This window comes from Sylvia atricapilla, chromosome 19 (assembly GCF_009819655.1).
Source record: "Sylvia atricapilla isolate bSylAtr1 chromosome 19, bSylAtr1.pri, whole genome shotgun sequence".
In the NCBI taxonomy this organism is placed as follows: Eukaryota; Metazoa; Chordata; class Aves; order Passeriformes; family Sylviidae; genus Sylvia; species Sylvia atricapilla.
This window is the reverse complement of record NC_089158.1, coordinates 4,553,105-4,561,976: the sequence shown is the minus strand read 5'-3', so window position 1 is coordinate 4,561,976 and position 8,872 is coordinate 4,553,105. Positions and strand designations below refer to the sequence as shown.

General features: G+C 55.2%; 1 protein-coding gene across 12 annotated transcripts in view; it reads right to left on the bottom strand.

The window, feature by feature from the left end:
* Positions 1-623: 623 nt before the first annotated feature.
* GRIN1 (glutamate ionotropic receptor NMDA type subunit 1) overlaps positions 624-8,872 on the bottom strand; it is a 38,426-nt gene continuing 30,177 nt past the window's right edge. For 2 of the 12 annotated variants that reach the window (XM_066332560.1, XM_066332561.1), the window contains 2 exons: positions 7,481-7,591; positions 624-1,614 (listed from right to left, as the gene is read on the bottom strand). In XM_066332560.1, coding sequence (XP_066188657.1) covers positions 1,546-1,614; positions 7,481-7,591 — 180 coding nt within the window. In that variant the 3' untranslated portion in view covers positions 624-1,545. The other 10 variants (XM_066332558.1, XM_066332559.1, XM_066332562.1 and 7 more) reach the window with 7 other exon arrangements.

Genomic DNA, 8,872 nt, shown 5'->3' with positions numbered 1-8,872 from the left:
GAAAGAGGCACACAGCTCTGGAATAAATCACTTTGTGATCCAATCTAGACTTTACTGAGCTCTTGCAAAAACTCGGTATTAATGTAACATTGACGTATAAAGTAGAATGGGTCCGATTTCTCAGCTGGAGCTAGATGAACTTGATGGAGTCACAGCAGTCAGTGGGACGATGCTCACAGACCTCAGCTGCCATGTGAAAATCCTGCCCGCGGGGGCAGCCTGGGCCAGAGGGAAGGCAGTTCGTGCCGCTGGGCTGGGTACCACGTTGCAGGTGGGTTTTCCATATTGGCAGGGGACGGGAGGTGATGCTGCCCGTGCGCTGCGGTAGCTGCTCATCCCCACTGCCCACGGGGACGCTGCTCAGGGTGGGCTTGGGGGGCTCCAGGGGAGGAAGGTGCGGGGAGGGACGGCGTCAGCCTGCCTCCTTCGGTTGCCTTCTCCCGAACTGGGATCTGCTTTCCACGTTTCTAGGTGCAGGCAGATGGAGCGCCGTGAGCTGGGCCTTCAGGGCTGCCGCGGGAGCTGCTGGCAAGCTTGAACTGCAGGTGAGGGTGGCAGGGGAGCTGCCAGCGCTGGCCGTGGTGCCCCGACAGTGCAGACAGGCTGGGCGGCTGCTGCAGCCAGCAGCATCTCTCCTTGCATTGCTGGTGCTGAGGCAGTGTGGAGCTGGGGTAGAGGTCAGTGCAACCATCCAGAGCCATTTCCCGTGGAGAATTCCTGGCCAGGAGAGCTGCTGTGTGAGTGCTACATGCTGGCCGTGGCCAGGTCCTGGGGATGTCTTCTGTGCAGGAGAGGTGGGAGCCGGGGTCTGGGCTGCCAGCACTCCACGGGCTCCGCAGTACCGCGATTAGCACACGGGCGTGGGCTGCAGGGCGGGAGCTCTGCTGCTGCAGCCAGACCACGGACGGGAACCGAGTCACAGCCACGGGCCGATGGCAGGGGAGAGGGTCCATCCCCTGCGAGGAGCAGAGCACACATCTTCCAGCCCCTGCGGCGGACGGGAGGGTCGTTTGGCAAAGCAGGAACGTGTGCCCGACCTGCCGCACCAGGAGCTGGCTGCTCCAGCTGCTCAGGGCCGTGGGTGCGTCGCTGGAGCTCTCCAGGTGGTGGGAGACGTGGAGCACACATCTGAGGGGCTGTGTGTGCTCAGGAGGCTGCAGCCAGTGAGGTTAAGCACGTGTTTGTGGTCTGGCACCAGCTCTTCCCTGCTACCATGGGAGAGCGGGCACCGTGTGCCATCTGCAGTCCTTTCCCCTCGCACGGAGCCAGTCAGTGGCAATTCTGATTATCGTGGCACTGTTTGGAAGCAATAATCTCTGTACAGTGAAGTCCAAACCTTGCCCTGGTCCTGCCGTGCTTCCTGGGGCACAAGCATGGCAGCAGGCCTAGGAAGGGAGGGAGATATACAATGGAGTCACTGTGTATGGATGAAGGATGCTTTCCTCCCATCTCACCCGGAAAAACCCATCAGTGTCCCTTGAAAGGCAGTCCTGGCTGTGCCTTCCTACAGTGTTGGGCAAGGACTGATGGCCCTCGGGGAGAAGGTCACACCACAGTGCTGACTGAGGGGTCGGAGAGGTTGAGCTGGCCAGTGATGTCGGTGGGGTGATACTGCTGCAACACACAAATAGACAGACAAGGAGAAAGAAGTGTTAGGCAGTTCTGGCACTTGTCCCCGCTGTGACTTCTATCCCATGTGTCCCTAAGGGATGTGACTTGGGGGTGAAGCAACGCCCTGAGAGCTGCTGCTGGCTGAGGTTCCCTTCCCAGTGCCATCCACGCTTGTGCAGAGGTCGTTGCAGACGCTCTCCAAGCACCCTGGAGCTGGGCAGAGGGGACACCCAGGAGCGTGGTGCAGCTTCTGCAGAGCGTGGCTGCCACGTCACCCGCTAAGCCAGGCCCTCTCTGCTCTGGGAGGGCTACAAAACAAAGCCTGTGACTCATCAGCCCAGCCCACGCCTGAACCTGTGTTTGGAGGGTCTGGCTGGGTTTTGGCACCTCTCTGGTGCCCGATCAAGCTGTGCTTTGAGGCCAGGGCGTTTCACCTCCTTGCTTGAATGACCCTGCCGTGACTATCCTTTCATGAAGGTGAGATGTGTGGTGTGGTTGACTTCTGATAAAGTGTGGCATTGATTGCTAATGTGAAAATATGGCCTGTGTCGGGGATGTGGCCTGGATTTGGGGTTCTGAGCTCCTTGCAGATGGGGGGGCTTGGCATGGGAAAGGCCATGGGAGAGCCCTCCCTTGCTGCAGTCCCATCAGCAAATAGGGGGGAGAGCAAAAATACCCATCAATGGGCAAGAAAAAAAAGTCCTTCCTCCTCAGGCAGGAATTTACAGCTGGGCAGTTATTTCCTCCCTTCCTCCTTCCATACTCCCTTCCTCTCCCAGCTCCACTCTTCTAACTCCAAACCCTGACCTGGAAGCCCTGTCCAGCCCTGCTGTGGGAATGGGTGGCCCAGAGCATCCTGTGCTGCTCTCCAGGGTCCTAATCCAGTGCCAGGGCAGGAAAGGGTCTCTGTGGGTCTCACATACTGCAGCACAGACCTTCTCCAGGGACATTTTCCCAGCCCTTACACCACCCTGCCCAAGGAGGGCTGATGTTTTGGGGGGCTCCAGGGGATGCTTTGGTCAGTGGTGGCTGTGGCCTTGGCAGCGCTGCCGGCAGCTCTGGCACTGTGGCTACCCTGTGTGCTACACGCCCTGCCTCCTGCCACCCCCCCGAGCCTTGCTTGGCGTCCTTGGGGCTGCCCTGCCCAGCCCAGCTTTGTGCTTCCCGGGAGCCCTGGGTGGGAGATGCTGGGCAGGGCCGGGAGCCAGCGCACTCCCGTCTCTCCAGGACGGTGTTGGGGACACCCAGAGAGCCTCTCACGGGATCACCCTGCCTCTTAGGGCACTGCCTAAGATCCCGATGGAGCCTCTGGGAATTCCTGGCCATGGCCTTGCCTTGCTAAGGGGCAACAGCTTGGCCATCGCCCATTGGCACAGAGAGCGGCCGAGGCCGTCCTGATGTCACTCTGCCGCCCTGGGGGGAGCTTTTTGTGGCTACTCGTCAGCCCACCAAAAAACACCCCTCTCTCCCAAAATGGGGTGCAGCCACCCCCTCCTCGTGAAAAATTTGGATTCCAGCTAAATGCAGTGTTTCCATGGCAGAGCAGGGGTTCCTGGGAGCTTGTGCGCATGGGATGGGGCTTGTCTCCTGCAGGGAGGAGAGGTGACTGGGAAAGGGGAGAGGCTGGTGACTCATTGGTGGAGGGAAAGAAGGAACTGGAGGTACAAAAATGAATGGGTAGAGGAAGAAAGGCCCTTTGTTAAACATCCTGCCTGATGTGAGGGGGGTGGAAGAAGCAGAGTGTGCCTGTGTGAGTGTGTGTGCCTCGGTGCACGTGTGCGTGTGGCTGCTCTGGAGGTGTAGCAGGGCAGGCTGGGGCCTTCTGGCCTCTCTGCACAGCTCTGGGGGTGGGAAACGCTAAAGCAACCAAGCGAAATGGGCAATCTGGCCAGAAAAATTAAAATACAAGAGCATGGCTTTTGATTTGAAAGCATATCTCCTCCAATCACAGAGTTATCACAGGGTAACATTCTCATTTACTTTTTTTTTTTCTTTTTGTGTGTGTAAAGTTCATGCATGCAATTTTTAATAATAAAAATTGAAATGAAAATAAAAAAGGAAAAGAAAAAAAAAACAAGAAAATGGTCATATCAAAACTATGTTAAAGTAGGACTAATGCTAGAAGCACATATCAGTAATTTAGGGTCAATTATGTTACAGGGATGTTGCAATAATCCCCAAACCAAACATTATAAAGCCAAGAAATTAATCAATATTAACCATAGAAGAGACTCAAACATGTTAAGGTATGGAAGTGAAGTGAAGGCACCAAAAACTTTAAATGACAACCAGGAAGAAAATATAGACAAGAAATAAATGTCTTTAAAAATGACTTCAACCTAAATGGGCTCATATGGTTGTCCCTGCCTGGTGGAAGAGTTTTCTGGAAAAAATTTTGGTTTGTTGTTGTGGGTCTTTTTGCAATTAAAAATCAGGATTCCAGCTAAATGCGATCTTGCTGTAGAAAATATCAACTTCCCTTCAGGAAAAAAAAAAAAAAAAAGAAAAAAAAAAAGAAAAAGTCGTCTTTGACCTACTTTTGTTTCTTTTTGGGCCAAAAACTAGGCTCTTTCTCAGCCAAGAAGCGTTTGGGACAGCTGATCCTTCACTGAGAAGGTGACCTTTTCCAGGAAGCCCCTCGGTTGTCGCCCAGCTGCGGCACCGTCCCCGCGGCCCTGGCGGGGCGGTGCCGTGTGTCAGCTGTGCCTGGGGCTGGCAGGGTGGCTCTGCGGGGGCTGGCCAGGCGGGGGGCTAAGGGGCCTGTGCACCTCGATACGTGTCTGTAGGCAATGTGCCGGCCCGGAGGTGTCTGTGTGGTTAATGCGGCTCACATGGCGTCTGTGGGGTTGCAGTATCGTGGGTGGCTGCGATGGATGGCAACGTCAGCTCTGCCAGTGCTACTCGAGTTGCAGGAGCTGCCTATGGGGAACACATGCATCTCCTCCTGGGGCGGTGGGGATGATGTGCCGCGGAGAGGCTGTGCAGCTCGGGTGATGGTGGGCGCTAGGACGTTCAGAGTGGGGTGGAAGCTTCCCAGGGCTGTCTTGGCTCCATGGTGCCAGCCTGTCTCTCTGGCACTCCTGAGGGACCATTCTGCAGGGCTGCAGAGCAGAATCCATTTTTAAAACTCCCGACAACGGAAAGGGAAGAAGCAAGGCCACCAGGTCTGCGTCTTTTGCTCACTAGCCGGGAGAGCCCGTGGGGCTGGGGTCAGCCTGGCCTTCCAGCCCCATGGGCTCTCCAGCCTTGCCCATCTAAGACCTGGTGTGGGCCCGCAGCTCTGCTAAGCATCATGAAACAGAGCACCTCTGCTGCTTTCTCATCTTTACAAGGACCCCAGGCAGCGTGCCCCAGCATGCTACAGACTCATGGGGCCTTCCAGCAGGAGGGTGTTGGGGTCTCTGAGGCAGGGCTGCTGCACAGAAGTGGAGGTCACCAAGCACAGGCTCTGACATGAGCTGGTGGCAGCACCCCGCTCCCACTGGTTGCTCACCCCGCAGCAGCAACCAGCAGGTCTGCCCGACATCAGCACAAAGCTCGCTCCACCACAGACCTCCTGCAAGAGCTGCTAGCCTCCAAGTTGGCCACGTTGGCTTGGATGTTCACCCCATTGGCCTGTTCTTGACCCAGCTAGCCCAGTTCCCTGGGGAACATGTCCTGGGACCCTGGCCATAGCAGGCAGAGCACTGTGAGAGGCTTCTGAGCAGTGGGGAAAAACTGACCATGCAGCTGCCCCCAAAGTGGGGACCATCTTCTGGGACGAGTGGGGTCATCTCCTTCCACAATGTGCCAGGAAGAGCATGACTGGGACCCAAATATGGAGAGCCCTGTGTGGTGCTGGACCCCAGCAGGTGTGGGAAGGGGAGGGAACAGCTCCATTGCCCACCCACGGGACCTGTGGTGCTGTGGGCCCTGGACCTGGTCAGCTCAGGGCACTGAGGTGCTCCTGGCATGAGGCAGACAGGGCTGTGGGCTGCTTGGTGTAGGATGGATGCCACACCATGGAGCAGGACCAGGACCAGTTTCCCTGAAGAAGGAGCAATGTGGGAGGTACCAGGGGTGCCACACACCAGCTGCCCCATTTTTCCTGGGTTGCCCCCCTTTCCTCTGCTCACTGGTGGCACTGGTTCCCCTAGGTGCCCAGGGCACCATCATAATGCTGCTCTCTCAGGACAGGACCCCTTGGTTTCCTAATTTGTGTAGTTCAAATACAACAGAACATGGGGGTCTACTCAGAACATGCAGATCTTTCTGTCAATTCTTCTCCCCTCTTTTTTCTTTGTCCCTCCTCCTCACTCTTGCACCACCCCCTGCACCACCCACCCCCAGCTCTGTCTCCTCTGCCCCGGTCATGGCTCAGGCCACAAATACACGACCTATGACCTCCCTGCAGAGCTGCTCAGAGGGTGCAGCATTGGGGAGAGGGGACCCCCGACATGGAGGCGTTAGTGGGACAATTAGTGGTGCCACCCAGGGAGCACAGGAGCAGCAGAGGAGATGACAGGGATGCCCATCTTCCCTGTGGGGTACAGAGGATGAGTGGGAAGAGTGTGGGTGTTCCCCCCATGACTTCCAGGCTTCAAGGTGACAGTGAGAGGAGCACTTTGTGTGAAGTGGTGGCAGTCGAGCCCGGCCGAGGGCTCAGCTGTCCCCAGGGCCGCATTCCAGGGGTGCTCCAGGAGCTTCTTGGTATGGAGCCTGCGCTGGTGTCAAAGGCAGCCTCCTCCATTTCTCCTACAGAGCCGTGGCCCCGAGACCCCCTGCGACACCACAAGCTGTCCCCGAGGCGCCCAAGCCTGCGGCTGGGGACGGGCCACCCGCTACGGGGGCCACATCTCCCCGCACTGTCACTGTCCCCCCGTCCCCGCTGCGCCTCGGGCAGCCTGGCAGGGACCTGCTCTGAGCAACCCCGGGCACAAACCCGCCGGTCGCCCCGGGGAGGGGATTTGGGCAAGCCCGTCGCGCCAGGAGGTCGGGCAGCAAAATGCAGCGGGCGCTGCCACACAAGACAACAGAGTAGCCACAGTGCAGAGTGTCATACAACAGACGGCGACATGCAGAGGGACACGGCTCAGTCCGACAGACCAACAGCCCAACCTGACACTGAAGTGTCTGAAGCTCCAGCACGAGCAGACACATTGGCACATTTGGAAACAGCTGGCTTTAGAGGCAGCAATTTGGAAATTTTCTCTGGTTATGTGACAGCAGCGGGAAACACAAGTTCGAACCAAGGCTGGGTCTTTAACAACCTCCTCTTTGGAGCCTTTTCATCTCTTTTCTAGAGCTGCGTTACTGCTGGCGATAACCAGAGACAGCTGTCACTCCTGTGCGAGGACTATTCCGAATGCTAATTGTCACAAACAAAAATCACATGTAGAGAGTGTGACACGCATGGCTCTTGGTGAGGTGACACGGTGCCCAAATTAAATCGGGGTGATTGTTTTTAGGCATACAATGACAAACAGGTACAGGAACACTTAAGAACAGAAAAAAAAAAAAAAAAAAAAGAAAAGGAAAAAGAAAAAAATGTCATCAGTTTCAAGAGGTCAGCACCGGTAAGGTGAGTGAAGCACAGAGAGGAACATCAGAAATCATCCAGGCAAAAAGAAAACAAAAAAAACAAAACAAAAACTCGGTTGCATCTCCCAACTCATCACAGGACTCCAAGCCACCTCCTGCCTGCCCTCCAGGATCCCAGCATCCTTTCAGGTACACGGGATGACTGACTGACTGACTGACTGACTGGTGACGAACATGAGCTATGCATGTACACTGGCAGCTTCGGGATGGGTGTGTGGCAGTCGATGGGATGGCAGAAGAGAGAAAGAGAGAGAAAGAGAGAGGGCAGAATTGTTCTTCTTCCTCTTACCGTATCCTTGGAGGACCTACGTCTCTTGAAGCTGGAGGCCAGGGTGGAGGTGATGGACCTAAAAGTGGCTTTCTTTTTAGGGTCAGGTTCTGCTCTACCACTTTTTCTATCCTAAAATGAATATGTATAAGTAATTAGATCTCTAGTGTGTTGTTGGATACTCTAAATCTATTTGAATACTGCCCCGTGTCATGGCCTTCATTTAGGTGAGAAAGCTACTGGAGGTGTTCTGCCACTCCCAGTCCTCCAAGGGCCTCCGTGACCCACGGCTACGGCACAGCCACCACACTGCTACGGCTACGGGGGGCCGGCCTCGCATCTGGAGCGCTGGGAACCCCTCTGGGAAGTCGCCCTGCTCTCCTGGTGTCTGCAGCCAGGCTGGCACAGCTGACCTCACTTCCTGGGGATGGTCTGCCTGGCGCCCTGCCCCTCGCTTCCACCGCTAGCCTGGCTGGACCGAGACGTGAGATGCTGCACCTACCACTAAAAAAAAAAATGTGCTCAGGGCCTTTTCTGAGGCTGAATCCTAGTGCCACAAGAGAGAGAGAGGACTGCATTGAAAGAGAAGTCATTGTATGAATACTCTGTAAAAAAAAAAGTGTTCAAAAATTCAAATGATGCAGTTGTGCAAAGCCGAACGTGGTTGTTGGTGGTGGTTTGGTTTGTTTTCCAAAGTAAAACAGGCTAAAAAACAAAAAGGAAACTGGAAGAAAAAGAAAAGTATATAAAAAAAAAAAATTAAAAAAAAAATACGAAGGAAAAGAAAGGGAGGAAGCAAAGCGTTAGTGCCATGATGTCATCGGGTCGGGATGAACTCAAAGAGAAACAGAACTGAAAAATGTAGGCGTTGGAGTTAGCGAGTCGGACCTGGTTGGCGCAGGCTGGGAGCACCAGCCGCCATGGTGCGGGGGCCGCGGGCCGGGGGGCCCGGCCGCGCTCGGCGCCGGGCGCTGGCAACGAGTCCTCCCCAATTGCTTTGGTGCCAATGAGTGTGACCTTTCCGACGGGGGACGGAGTGACCAGGTCTGGCTCTGCTACCGCACGGGGGTAACCAAAATGTATCCCGCTGGTGCGTAGAGCATGCTCGGGGATACATTTGCTCCTCCTTCTCAGTTCTCTCTTTTGCGGACATGCACAAACGGAAAGGAAAGCAAGATGAATGGAATGAAATGTCTTTTTCTTCCATGGCATCTCAGGAAATAGCCATGGCAAAACTGTGATCCCAAAAACCATTATTTTTGTTTGTTTGTTTTAACAAATAAATCTTTCCACTTGCCTACCTTCTAGCAATGTACCAGATACTAGTGCTCTGACGTTTCCTCCTGTGGAAAAGTCTTACAATGTCAAACGGCTCTTTACCATGAGGCTGTTTAACCCCCACAGGGCAGCATG